Source organism: Muntiacus reevesi, chromosome 4 (assembly GCF_963930625.1).
Source record: "Muntiacus reevesi chromosome 4, mMunRee1.1, whole genome shotgun sequence".
NCBI lineage: Eukaryota > Metazoa > Chordata > Mammalia > Artiodactyla > Cervidae > Muntiacus > Muntiacus reevesi.
Genome location: NC_089252.1, coordinates 156,820,175 through 156,835,300, shown reverse-complemented (window position 1 = coordinate 156,835,300; position 15,126 = coordinate 156,820,175). Strand labels below are relative to the sequence as shown.

Sequence of the window (15,126 nt, the reverse complement as noted above, 5' to 3'; positions counted from 1 at the left end):
AAATAATATTTTAGCAGTGCTGTATTTCTTTCTTGAACTGTTTGCTGACCCAAGAGGTTACTTAATTGCCCTCTGGCCCAAAATAACTCAGTATTTTACTCATTATCTATCAGTTGTGCTAGCCTTTTTCATATGAGTCATAATAACATTGACAATGAAATCTTAGGTCAACATTTCAATTGTTACAAATAATACTTAATATCTAGTCTAATTCAAACCAATGATAGATGTACTTTACTGAATCTTTGTTATAAAAATCAGTACTTATATGATTATATATGGAGAAGGGAATGGCAACCCACTCCAGTGTTCTTGCCTGGAAAATCCCATGAACAGGTGACCTGGCAGGCTACAGTCCATGGGGTCGCACAGAGTCGGACATAACTGTAGTAACTTAGCCCATGATTATACAAGATGCCTGCCCTGGGATATAATCCTATTTTAGGTACTATTTCCTAATGACTTAACAGATAATGTATTATATTTGAAATTATGAGATATTCTCCAGGTTAATAGGTGAAAAATGACCATGACATTTGGGGGAAAGAAAGTAGTTTGTGCATTTGCTTGGGACAAGAGATTTGTAGTTTCTAATCAAAATATAATAGAACAGTTTGTAAGATACATTTTTGGAAGGATATTCAAATATAACACTGAAATGAACAGTAAAACTCAATTTTGTTTTGAGTTTTTTCCAGTAAAGAGTTTAAAGTCTTTGGGCTTTTATAGCTAAATCAAGTTTTGATGTGGCATTCTCAAAAAAATCACAAAATATACAGAGTGTCAATTACTACAGTGCAATGTTTCTAATAGACAACTGTTTACTGAATATTAAAACTAAAAATGAAAGATTTTAAAGGATTAGGAGAATCGGTAAGTGGGAATGGAACTATTTTTAGGATTATGGATCTATAACTTTGTCCTCGCTTTCTTTTTCTTCAGCAAGGCTGATCTTTGACCTGAAGAAAGGCTGAGACCAATAGAGAACTAAACAAAATTACAGTGTAGGTGATTTGAAACACTAACCCTGTGGCCACAGTCCGGTATTTCATTTACTTAGGTTTCCCTTGTCTGAGCGGTTAAAACTTGTGTTCTTCCTCCCTGACGTGGGTTAGTTGTCTTCCCACAGCTTCACTTCCGGCTCTGTCAGGATAGGTTCCCTGCGGAAACAGAGGCTGCCCGGAGGCCTGGAAGCCGCCTACCCCAGGCCGCAAAGGCTGTCGGGAGGCTGGGCCATACCGCCCGGAGGCGGGAAGGAGCATCTGAAGCCAAAGAACTCGTCATCAGCACAAAACGAAGACGCCGGAGCCCCGGCAGTCAGGACCCCAGTGTCTCCTTGCTCCGAAGTTTTAAGGAGATGAATTGGGTCGGGGGTTCCCGGTAAGTTGTTGCTGGCGCTTGAGATTGTAGCCCTTGAGCCCCTGGATATTCATTCCCATAATGGCGCCTCTTCCCTAGGCCCTGGAGGGCAGTGCACAGACTTAACTGGGAAGAATTTGCCAGGAGTGAGGTTTTAATCGTTATCCAACATGGGAGGGCATAGCGCGAAGTCTCTATTCCTAAACCAGAAGGAATCCAGTTTCTTCCCGCTGTGTTTCCCACGGCTTCACACGTGGAGCCACCTTCCATGATGTCTGTACCTGCTCTCTGTCCTGCGTCCTGCTCTAATGAGGCCTCTCGGCACCTAATCCCTTTTCTGCCTTCTTTCTGTCCTGCCCTTCTTTCTTGGGAGGGGTTTCTTTGGGTCAATATGTAATCTTTGCAAGAACTTGAAAAGTGTTATGGAGGAAGTTGCTGCCCCTAAATCCTTTAATGGGAGACAGAGTCAGCATCAACCGTAAAAATCGAGTATAGTTTATTTCCAAGGAAGGTAGAATAAACAATTTTTACTTTAGTCATTTACAGAGAATTTATAATGTATTTTGTATTTAGGAGTAAAGCATAATAGGTTGGAAATTTAGTTTTATATAACCTATTCGTTGCTGTTGACCTTGAAGTCCTCAGGATGGAAATTATGTAGGCCTAGAATTTAATTTGATCAGATTCCTTGATGGAAAAAAGTTGTTCTGATTGAAACTGAGTCATTAAATACATTTTTTTTTTTACAAGTAGACCCAGGAGAGTAGTATATGGATGTAATATAACACATTTAAATTCTAATGAATTTTATAAGAGGAAAGACATCTTTTGCATTCATCAAATATTGTAACTGTGCCCAATAATTTTAGTAGACGCATTTATCCTGTTGAAGAATATGTTAGCATTTTATTGTGGAAATTTATCTTCATTATTTCTGGCTAGAAAGTAAGTTGTAACATCAAACTTACAGTTTGAGAAAAGTGAAAATTCTCACAGGCTTTGCAAGATTTACTTGATGTATGATTATAATTTCATCCAACTTGATTATAATATCTTTAAAAAGTGACTATTAAATAAGTCATTTCACAAATGCTGAAACATTAAAAAATGTATTACATTTTAAGCCTGAAAATGCTGGTGCTATTCTTACTCTGTCATATATCTCAAATTTCTGATTATTCGGGGAGTAGTATTTGGGGAGTTGCTATTGGGAGGATTTGACTAGAGCATACCACAAGAAATTTGTAGTCAAAGACTGTGTTTCTTAAAATGAGATATTACTGTACTTAGAATTGTTAGTTACCAGGGTGCTTAAGAAACCACAGAAAAAACATGACAGACACATCTCCTTGGAGCATTCGTTTTACTCAGAGATAAGAGGAAAATAATATTTTAAAATGTAAACTATCTTGGATACATTATAGAGTAAATTGCAAAACTCTTGTGAAATTTTAAGATAAAATATGCAATTTTAAAATAAATTTCTCGTGCATGGTGAGGGTGGAAGGGGTGAATGGGCTCCTTAGAGTCAAACCCAGATTGGTAATGAAACAATGAGTATTTCCACTTTCTATTAATACTGTCGACAAGATTAGTTGATCATGGTGTCTGATCTTGAGACCCTAAAGGGCCTTAGAGTCCCAGACAAGACTTAGTAATCACTAACAGCTAATTGGTGCTGCTATAAAATAGAAATTTTAATTATTTTGCTAGACCTTCCTGGAGTACTTATTTATTCTCCTCTGATGTTAGGATTGTTCTGCAGTTGAACCTTTTGAAAACTATTGGGAACTTAAAATATAGACAAAGGAATTAAATGGAGAACATTTACCAAGTTCCCTCAGAACAACTGCTTTGTCATAATATTCAACATAAGTATTCAACAAATTGTCCTATTTAAGGCACTGATAGTCTGTATAGGGGGATTCAGATATAAAAAGATATAATTTTGCCCCACAAAAAGAATATGTAGTGGAATGGTGAGATTAGAATTAGGTAAATGACTATAATAGTGGATAAATAGCACTTAATATCTAACAAGCACTGTTCTTTTTGTATATTAGCTCATTTTTTTCTTAACAAGAACCCTATGAGGTGTGTACAGATGTATCCTCATTTTAATGATGGAGAAACCACTAATGTTAAGTGACTTGTCCAAGATCACCTAGCTAGTCAGTGGCAGAGTTAAGTCTTGAGAACACTGTGCTTAACCACTGTGCGTGCTAAGTTGCTTCAGTCATGTCTAACTCTTTGTGACTTTGTGAACTGTAGCCAACCAGGCTCCTCTGTCCATGGGATTCTCCATGCAAGAGTACTGAAGTGGGTTGCCATTTCCTCCTCCAGGGAATCTTCCCAACCTAGGGATCAAACCAGCATTTCTTACGTCTCTTGCATCGGCAGGCAGGTTCTTAAACATGAGTCTTGTAAAAGAGGCCTGTGGATAAATAAATAAAGGGCTGTGGATATTTAGAGAACTGAGAAGCAGGAAATTATATTAAGCCTTGAAGGACAGCAGTACTGCACAGAACAAATACCATGAGGAAGCAATGAGATACAGGTTCTTAAAAGTTGAAAAGGAGGTAAGATAAATAATCAAATTGGAGACCTAATCTTTAGCAGTAGTTCCTAGAAGAGTTGGATTGAGGGGGGAGGTATTAAAGAACTTGGAAGAATTATTTAACAGATAGTAATGGGGTCTGTATAAGGACAGAAAAACACTTAAGGGACCTATACATTTTTGTCAAGGGAATGAATTAAGCAGGCTATAACAAGTTTATGTTTTGGCCATAGCAACTTGATTGCATGTATTAAATTGAAGCAGAGTATTCTTCTATATTATAGGAGCCTGATATATATTAAGTTTAATTGCAGAATCATCTAATAGGAGGATCTTTACAGTTGCAAAGGTCTTTACAGTTTTCCTTGGCATAAAATAAACTTGGCATTTGACTTTTTGCTGCTTTTCAATTTAGGACTCTACCAGTTAGTTATATATACATGTCTTTTGTTGTTAGGGAAAGGGCTATGGAATAAGTAAGGGAACCTTACTTTTTTAACTACTTGTGTTTTCTTTAGTGTTATGGCTTGGACACCTTTGTAAAATGGCATAGCATTTCATTTCAAGCAAAGTCTCATTTAGGGTAATGATATTTTATCTAAGTTGAAACTAATTTATATATCTCTGATAGCAGTTCCCAATCTACTGCCCCTGAAATTTGCTAATCAGTGAAAAATGTCAGATTTTTCAATTTAATAGACTGTCCTAAAATTTTATCTCTTACTTTTTTTTTTTTTTTATTATAAAGTGCCCTTTCCAGCCTTCTCCAGATGAAATTAAAATATTCGTAATTTGTCACTGTTACCAATTAAAAATTTTTTTACTTAACTGGGAATTTTTGACCTAGAACTCTAATTTTTGTTTTGTATTTTTTATAAGTCACCACCAAGACCCTATATTTTTCTACTCAGGTTAATGTGTAAATTTGAGAGAAGTCAGGTATAAGTGCTGATTCTTTAAATTTGGAAAATATTCTCTTTTATTTTCCTTGTTTACTGACCGGTGAATTCTCTCACCAAATTCATAGCTACCTCAGAAATGAAGGTGGTAGGACAGAGGAGAAGGAGGTAGAATATAAAGATGTAACCAGTCTTTGGGCCATAATATGCTATTCAGAATGAGATCAACTTTTTATAACTTAGATTAAAGACTGTAACCAGTGTTATAAGAAAGACACATATAAAATCTTGTTTATATTTAGATGATGGAGAGGTTTGCAGTTCTAAATGTAGGCCTAAAACATTATTCTGTGCAAAATGTTTGTTTAATACTATGCATCAGGTGTTGTGCCAGGTGGGGGTACAGAATAATTGAAATTTAGTCAATGATAGAGTTAACTCTATAGTTAATAGTTTATTGGGAGAGGGGGAATATTACATGCCATTAAGCTTGCAAATGTTTAAGATCAGAGGCTAAAATAAGTAATTTAAAAAATAGATACTGTGAATAATAGTAAAACATAGGGTAGTTTTAGATAGGATTTGGCAAAGTAGAAACAAAAGTGAAACTTCATATGGAAAAAGACAACAAGAAAATAAATACTACATAAGTAATTTGAGATAACATTATACATTTAAATATTTAAAAATGCATGTGGTGTCTGCTTAATAGTGAAGTGAAAGACAGGCTGAAAAGTTGAAATTTTATCTGTTAGCTATTGAGGACTCATTCAAATTCAGAAGTAATATAATGAAAGTGGCATTTTATGACAATTTGTGGTGTTAGTAGTGTGTAGGTTGGAATACAGCAAGACTCCCAAGATATATCAGTTAGAATTCTGCTTGCAGAACTAAAAACAACTAATACTATTTTTTCATTTTCTGATATGACTAGATAGTCTCTAAATGAAATCGGTACTAGTGCTAACTCCTTTTGGGTATTGCAGGCTATGTGAATTTGGGCTGATTATTAAACCTCTCTGTATAAGGACAGATCTAGGTTGTAAGGAGCGCACTTTATGTAAAAAAATTCAAAACTGTGATTACAAAATTATATATAGAACTTGGAAGGGGCATATGCATATTCAAGTGAAGTGCCCTGAAACTTAAGCTTTATGATAAATTCTCTTTGCAGGAAATTAGCCTCTGTCTCTCTACATCTCTTTATTCATCTGTTAAATGGGATAATACTTAAATATACGGTGAACAGGGCTTCCCTGGTATCTCAGTTGGTAAAGAATCCACTTGCAATTCAGGAGACCAGGGTTTGATCCTTGGATCAGAAAGATCCTCTGGAGAAGGAAATGGCAACCCACTTAAGTATTCTTGCCTGAAAAATCCCATGGACAGAGGTTCCTGGTGGGCTACAGCCCTTGGGGTCACAAGAGTCAGACATGACTTGGCGACTGCACCACCGCCATGCAGTGAAGGTCATCTCAGTTGCTTGGGACAGTCATGGTTTATGCTTGTAGTCCTAGTAACAAGTCCAGTTCCGCTTTTGTCTTGGAGGAGTTCTGGGTTGTGGGGGGTTTTATTTTTAGTCTTTTTGTAAAATTTTAAAACTTTATTTATTTAATTTTTGATTGCACTGAGTTTTCAGTCTCTAGTTGTAGAAAGCAGAAGCTGTTCTCTAGTTGTGGTGATAGGTTTCTCATTGCGGTGGTGTCTCTTGTTGTGGAGCGTGGGCTCTAGGCATGAAGGCTTCAGTAGTTGTAGCTCACAGGCTCTAGAGTGCAGTCTCAATAGTGGTGGCACACAGGCTTAGATGCCACATGGCATGTGGAATCTTCTAGGAGCAGGGATCGAACCCATGTCCCCTGCATTGGCAGGTGGATACTTAACCACTTAGACCACCAGGGAAGTCCTTTATTTTTATTTTTAAATGAAATATAGATGCTTTACAATGTTGTACTCGTTTCTGGTATGCAGCAAAGTGATTCAGTTACACATATATATACACATACTATTTTTCACATTCTTTGTGGTTTATTACAAGAATATTGAATATCATTCCCTGTGCTGTACAGTAGGACTTTGTTGTTTATTTATTTTATTGGCACATGCTGTTAAATAAAGTGTGCTGGGATATGAGTGGTTCACAACACCTAACTTGTTGGAGTAGGCGAAGTATTTAATGCTGCTATCCTTGCTGGCGGGCAGGGTGGCTCAGTGGCAAAGAATCTGCTTGCCAATGCAGGAGACGCGGGTTTGATCCCCGGCTCAGGAAGTTTCCTTGGAGAAGGAAATGGTGACCCACTTCAGTATTCTTACCCGGGAAATCCCAAAATAGAGCACCCTGGTGGGTCGCAGAGGAGTTAGACACAACTTAGTGACTAATACAACAACAATCCCTGCTGGCTACTGTTTTAACAGCTAGTTGTACCATTGATGCTAAGGTTGGAGAGATTTGTACAGCCACCATGCCTGGGGTTGGGACCAATAAGAAACGTGGAAGATTTTAGATTAGTTGTCAGTGAAATATCTACAAGGAATAGAGGCTCGTCAGACCTGTCAGTGAACATCCAAAGGGTAGTTGAAATGTTGTTGCTATAGTGCTTCTGTCAATGATTACTTTCTTTTGTTATATTTTTGGGTAAAACTGTTGTGAACTTTTTGGCAGCATGGAGCTCAAATAAAGAAAAACGAATGCTTCATGATAAATTAAGTTCTAATATTTTGTTTTTCATTAAAGTTGATATGAATCTGTAACTTGTGTACATGGTGTGTGCCAGCATTTATCACCTCTCATGGCTTTATCGTTGACCACATAACAGTCTGAAGACACAAATCTACTGAAAAAGCATAGGATTTGCTTTCAGATTTAGTAGTTAGTTATTTTAAGGAGATTATAGTTTCAGACAGTAATTTGATACATGGAACTGCAGAACATTAAAGATAAAATTATTTCTACAAAGATAATATGAACACAGATTTGGTGGATCATAGCATTATGGGTAAAATAGGATTCTTACTGAATTATGTATCCTATATAACCAAGATATACATGGAATTGGTTGTAGTTTACAGATATTTCATAGTTCCATCCAAAGAGGCTTGATATTTTATCAAACAGAAAAACTGAAGTTATCAAAATTTCAAATAATTTTATAGATACACAGTTGATATATCTGAATTACAAAGTTTTTGAGACAATACTAATGTTGAATACAAAGAAATACTTCCACATATCATTATAAGCTCTTTGCCGCCTTTCACTAATTGAATTTTACAAGCATTTAAGTCCTTATGGTGTGGTTGGATGGGATCACTGACTCAATGGACATGAATCTGAGCAAGCTCCAAAAGGTGGTGAGGGACAGGAAAGCCAGGTATGCTGTGGTCCATGGGGTCACAAAGAGTCAGACACACGTGAGTGACTGAACAACCAAAAAGAATTGCTTTATGAATCAGCCTGTTTGTCCTGCATTGTTATTGAACATTTTTGTAAGCATGTCCTCTAAATTTTGATGACATTTTGTTCAAAAACTGTTGGAAATCTTTACTGAAAATATTCCCTGAATGGAATGAAAAAATGTCAGCTGTTGAATGTTTTAGTGAATTGTAATTACTGAAAATAATGTTTTAAAAACTCATTGTGAATATCCTGAAATATACACCTATTTTGGGGTATCATTCGCATTCTAAAATCTCTTGCACTATGTGATTCAAGAGATGGCTGCTCATGTTTATCATTACAGCCTGTAACTATAAAAATGGTTTTCTGTGTGAAACTACTCTTAAGAATTAAGTATCTAAGAACTTATTTTAATGAGGTTCTGTATTCTGAGTATCGTTAATAGATGTGTTTCTGCCATATTGATTTGCCAAATTTTTTTACAATACTTTGCCTTTTATAGTATATACACATCTAAAAACTTTTTTCTGGTGTTATAAGAGAAGAATTTATTTAAAATTATATTCTGAAATATATCATTAGTATTCCTAACACATCAGGTAGACCAGCTTTAGTTTTAAGGAAAGCCAACGTTAAGTACTTTTTCTAGGCTAGTTACTGCCCTGAATCTTAATAAGTCTGCTAGCTAACAGTGCTAGATTTTGATGTTTTAAGTTAATGTTAATTTCTAACATGAGCCATAAAATTTTATCTTTCATTTGTTATTACTCTATTAATTTTATTTATATTTTTCACTTTTAATCACACTTAAGGTATTATTATATGATTTTAACAAACTGGAAGCAGCTTCTTTTGCATGGCACCATGGCACTAAAAAATAAGCAAATTTAAAAAAAAAAACAAGAATAATTCAAGACTGATAATTAAGGCATATGACACCTATAATTTTAAACCCCTGATGTATTGGGTTGGCCAATAAGTTCAGCTGGGTTAACAAAGAAGGAACATTTTGGCCAACCCAATATCTCCTGCATATCTATGTAAAATGTGCATTAGTATTGTGTTTTATATTTCCAAGACAACTTTATTGCCTTTGTGTCTTTTTTTCCCTAAAGAAAATATTTCTTTAACATTTTGCTTTAAATATTTTCTTATTAGAAAGACTAGCAAGGAGCAGAATGCCCTGATATATTTCTGTGCTCAGCAGTTTTTCTTTCTGTCTCTCTCTGCCCCTCCCTCACTTGCTCCCTTACTTTTATTCCCTTCTTTCCCCACTTTCCCTCTGTTAACCTCTTTACACCTGTTATACTTTTTTTCTTAACAAAAATAATGTAACAAATACCTATATTCCTGCTTCTTAAAATTGATAACTTGTAGTGTTTTATGAAGACATTATGACCTACTGATTTTCTTCTTATTATGTGCTATAATGGCAACTAATAGTGTTCATTCAAACTTTTATTGAAAGATATAGTTGCAGTATGTGTTTTTAAAAATCCATTTTCCTGAATAGCATAATAATCATTAAAAGAATGAGCCTCATTTCCACTTTACCACTGCCAGTTCTCTGGTAGTTAAAATTTCAAGATGATATTAGAAGTACTCTTAAAATTATTTTATGTAAAGTACATATAAATTTCATGACAAAACTATCATTTGAATGAAGCCATAAAGTATTAAAAGTTTTGAATACAAAAATATGGTGAGAGAAGTATCTATATATGAAAAAGAGAAACATTTTAATTTAGTTGGGTGTTGGAATATATGAAGTGAAGGAATGGAAAACAAGATTGAAATCTGAATGATGGACAGGCCGTGGAAGTCATGCTCCTAAGTATTCCTAAGAATCAGTGCTGTGTTTTAGTGTACTTTGTAGTAAAATATATTGGGGAATATTTACATAAACTGGAGGAGACTTTAAAATATAATCATGGCTGTTAGTTACATATTTAATATCACAGTAAGTCAAACTAGGCAGTATGTGAACTGAGAAATTTTAGATGTTCAAGCTGGGTTTAGAAAACACAGAGGAGCCAGGGATCAAATTGCCAACATTCATTAAATTATAGAGATAGCAAAGAAGTTCCAGGACAACATCTACTTCTGTTTCATTGACTATGAAATAGCCTTTGTGTGGATCACAGCAAACTATGGAAAATTCTTACAAGAGATGGGAATACCAGAATTCCCTTACCTGTTTCCTATGAAACTAGTATGCAGGTCAAGAAACAACAGTTAGAACCAGATGTGGATTAATGGACTGGTTCAAAATTTTGAAAGGGGTAAGTCAAGGCTGTATATTGTAACCCTACTTATTTAACTTCTATACAGAGTACATCATGCCAAATGCTGGACTGGATGAATTTCAAGCTGGAATCAAGATTTCTGGGAGCAGTATCCACATCCTTGGAGATGCAAATGATACCACCCTAATGGCAGAAAACAAAGGGGAACTAAAGAGCCTCTTGGTTAGCATGAAAGAGGAGAGTGTAAAAACTCACTTAAAATTCAACATTCAGAAAATTAAGATCATGGCATCTGGTCCCATCACTTCATGGAAAATAGAAATGAAAAAAGTGAAAACAGTGACATATTTTTATTCCTGAGGGCTCCAAAACCATTGCAGATGGTGGCTGCAGCCATGAAATTAGAAGATACTTGCTCCTTGGAAGGAAAGCTATGACAAACCTAGACAGCATATTAAAAAACAGTGCTATCACTTTGCCAGCAAAGGTCCATTTAGTCAAAGCTACGGTTTTTCCAGAAGTCACGCAAATGTCCGAGTTGGACCATAAAGAAGGTTGAGTGCTGAAGAATTGATGCTTTCGATATGTGCTACTGGAGAAGACTTTTGAGAGTCACTTGGACTGCAAGGAGATCAAACCAGTCAATCCTAAAGAAATCAACCCTGAATATTCACTGGAAGGATTGATGCTGAAGCTGAAGCCCCAATACTTGGTCACCTGATACGAAGAGCCAACTTCCTGGAAATGATGCTGATGCTGGAAAAGATTGAGTGCGGCAGAAGAGGACAACAGAGAATGAGATGGTTGGATGGCATCATCGGCTCAATTGACATGTGTTTGCATGAACTCCAGGAGATAGTGAAGGACAGAGAAGCCTGGTGCACTGATGTCCATGGGGTCGCAAAGAGTCAGACATGGTTTACCGACTGGACAACAGCAAAACTAAGCAGATGACTTCTGGGGATTCATATTTTTAAAATGGCAAGCTGTTTTAATTATGTGGACATCTTTCTTTGTCAGATATGAAATCCATTATTTCCCGTATTATTTAGGGGTATTAGAAAACACAGTAAGATTGCTATCTTACTTTATTTCTCTCAAGCTTTATTGAGCTTTAATTGACAAATAAAAATAAAAGGCATTTAAAGTATACAACATGATGATTTGATAATATGCGTATATTGTGAAAGTATTCCTCTCATCAAGCTAATTACTATATCCATCATCTCACAGATTAATTTTTTGGTGAGAGCATTTAAGTTCTCCTTTCTTAGCAAATTTCAATTATACAATACAACATTATCTACTGTAGTTACCATGGTATACATTAGATCGTCAGACCTTAGTCATTTTGTAACTGAAAATTTGTATCCTTTTTTACAGAGCTTTCCCTCCCTATTTCCCCACCCTTCAGGAAACATTTTTCTATTCTCCAAATCTGAGTTTTAATTTTTTTTTCTTTCCAGATTCCACATATAACTGTTACCATGTGATATTTGTTGTTCTCTGCCTGGATTATTTTGCTTATGATAATGCCCTCCAAGTTCATCCATATTATTGCAAGTGACATAATTTCATTTTGTTAAACACCTTTTTTAAAAAATTTTTTTGGCCACATCACACCACATGTGGGATCTTAGTTCTCCACCATTTGCACTGGAAGCACGTAATCTTAACCACTGGACTGCCAAGAAAGTCCCTGATTTCTTTAAAAAGCTCATTAACATTCCATGTGTATGTATGTACTGCATTTTCTTGATCTATTCATCTCTAACTATGGTTGATGAACACTTAGATTGTTTTTAATCTTGGCTATGGAATAATGAACACGTAACTAGAGCTGTCTCTTTGAGATATTGATTTCTCTTGGATACATATCCAGAAGTGGGATTGCTGAATCATGTACGTGGTAGCTCTGTTTTTAATTTCTTGAGGAAATTCCATACTGTTTTCTGTAACTGCTGCTGTTAAGTCACTTCAGTCATGTCCGACTCTGCGCGACCCCATAGACGGCAGCCTACCAGGCTCACCGTCCCTGGGATTCTCCAGGGAAGAACACTGGAGTGGGTTGCCATTTCCTTCTCCAAAGCATGAAAGTGAAAAGTGAAAGTGAACTTGCTCAGTCATGTCCGACTCTTCGCGATCCCATGGACGGAGGACGACCCCATGGACTGGAGCCCACCAGGCTCCTCCGTCCATGGGATTTTCCAGGCAAGAGTACTGGAGTGGGTTGCCGTTGACTTCTTCAGGTTTCCATAGTGACAGCACCAATTTACATTGCTAGCAGCAGTTTACAGGGGTTCCCTCTTTTCCACTTCCCAGCATTTCTTTCTTTTTAAAAAGACATTTATTTATATATTTATTTATTTGGCTGTACCCTACCTTAGTTGCAGCACTCAGGATCTTTGATCTTCACCACAGCATGCAAACTCTTAGTTGGTGCATGTGGGATCTATTTACCTGACCAGAGATTGAACCCAGGGTCCCTGCATTGGGAATAGGAGTCTTAGCCACCAGACCACCAGGGAAGTACTCCTAGCATTTATCTTTTTTCTTTTTGATAAAAGTAATCCTAACTGGTGTGTGATGATAAACCATTGTGGTTTTAATCTGCGTTTTCTTGATAGTTATGTTGAGCACGTTTTCATGTACCTCTTGGCCATTTGTATGTCTTTTTTTGGAAAAGTGTCTATTTAGGTCCTTTGCCAATTTTTAAATTGGGTTACTTGCATTTTTGTTATGGAGTAATATGAGTTCCTAGTTCCTTACATATTTTAGATATTGATTCCTTGTCAGATGTAAAATTTGCAAATATTTCATATAGGGGGTCTGTTTCCAGAACAGAACTGTCATCAGAGGTATCTGCAAATATGGACTGGGTGTGGTGTGGGAAACCCGGTAGGGCCTGCAGATCAGATTCCAATCTGTGTCCCATTGTCTGCATGGCCTATCAAACATTTATGTACCAAACATTTGCTTTTCCATCACCATATGAATTGCCTTTCTCCCCTGTGAAGTCCCAAACCACTATTCCCAATATCCTTTTGTGTCTTCAGGTGAAGATGGTATTTAAGGTGAGGACTTTAGCCATTTTGGTTAATTACTCAGTCTTCCATGGTCTCTTTCACGTATGGAGAAGGAAATGGCAACCCACTCCAGTATTGTTGCCAGAAAAAATTCCATGGACAGAGGAGCCTGGTGGGTTATAGTCCATAGGGTCGCAAAGAGTCAGACATGACTGAGCAACTAACTGGGAGGGGCTTCCCTGTGTCCCTGGTGGCTTAGTCAGTAAGGAATCCGCCTGCAATGCAAGAGACTGCCTGCAGTATAGGAGACCAGGGTTCGATCCCTAGGTCAGGAAGTTCCCCTGGAGAAGGAAATGGCAACCCACTCCAGTATTCTTGCCTAGAAAACCCCCATGGACAGAGTAGTCTGGCAGGCTACAGTCCATGGGGTTGCAAAGAGTCAGACACGACTGTGTGACTAAACCACCGCTTTCATGCATACATGTTGTTGAACTTTAGCTTGGCTTTCTCCTGTTAATGTGTCTTATGTCAACTTTTCTTGGAACAGTCAGAAGAACCTAGAAGGGCAGATGAAAAATTTTTTCTGTCTGACATAATCTTGGTTAACCCTTGGGAGAAAGAAACAACTTTGTTGTCTTATTTTAATGTTAATCTAAGTGAAACCATTAGAAGCAACTGTTACGGATATGTATATATATAGAGAGAGAAGGAGAGCCCTCCCAACATGCACACATATAAGTACATACGTACAAATACATACCTGACTTAGCCAAATTAAAAAAACCACTTTTGGATTGTTAGCTATTTTAACTGTACGTCTCTTTAATGGCACTTCCCTGGTAGTTCAGCTGGTAAAGAATCCACCTGCAATGTGGAAGATCTGGGTTCAGTCCCTGGTTTGGGAAGATCCCCTGAAGAAGGACAACTCCACCCACTCCAGTATTCTGGCCTGGAGAATCCCATGGACGGTATAGTCCATAGGGTCACAAAGAGTCAGACACAACTGAAGTGACTTAGCATGCACACACAGCACAGCCTACCTACCTCTGTAGAATCTAGAAGAGAAAAAAAACAAACATACCTGTTTCAGCCTGTTTTGCTAATAGTGAATCGGCATATAATCTAAGCTGAGACTGATGCATTTATCTTTTACCTTGAATCAAGTTAGTAACCCAAAGAAATAAGGCCTGCAGGGTGCCTATTCTAGTTGTAGGCAGCTGTAGGAGCTGCAGCAGGATAGAATTTCAGGGTTAGTAACACTGGAAGATGCCAGGAGAGGTGGTTGTGCATTGTTGAGGAGCAGAGACGCTGCAGCCAGTGGTGCCCCGTGGTCACAGGTGCTGGCAGTGGTGTCCCTTTGAGACGGATCTGGTGCAGTTTTGACTGTGACACCGCAGCTGCTTCGTCTTCCTTCTTCCTGCCAGTTGCCAAACCTGCCTCCTCAGCCCTTTGGCAGATCTACCAAGTTGGTTATCCAACTTCCTTTTAACTTATTTTCTATTTAAATTAACCAAAGATGCTTTTCTTTCTTGTAACTATGAATCCTAACTGATATTCTTTTTTAATGTAAGTAGTTGAAAGTGACTGTATTCAGTAAAACATTTAGACATAGAGTACTGCTTAGAGTAAATTGTTGCCTTAATAA

The 15,126-nt window shown here is 37.1% G+C and overlaps 1 protein-coding gene across 1 annotated transcript in view; it reads left to right on the top strand.

Annotated features, from left to right (window-relative positions):
- Window positions 1-843: 843 nt before the first annotated feature.
- REDIC1 (regulator of DNA class I crossover intermediates 1) overlaps window positions 844-15,126 on the top strand; it is a 77,957-nt gene continuing 63,674 nt past the window's right edge. Inside the window, 2 exon segments of the mRNA XM_065935090.1 lie at window positions 844-873; window positions 1,130-1,380. Of these exon segments, the coding sequence (XP_065791162.1) occupies window positions 844-873; window positions 1,130-1,380 (281 nt within the window).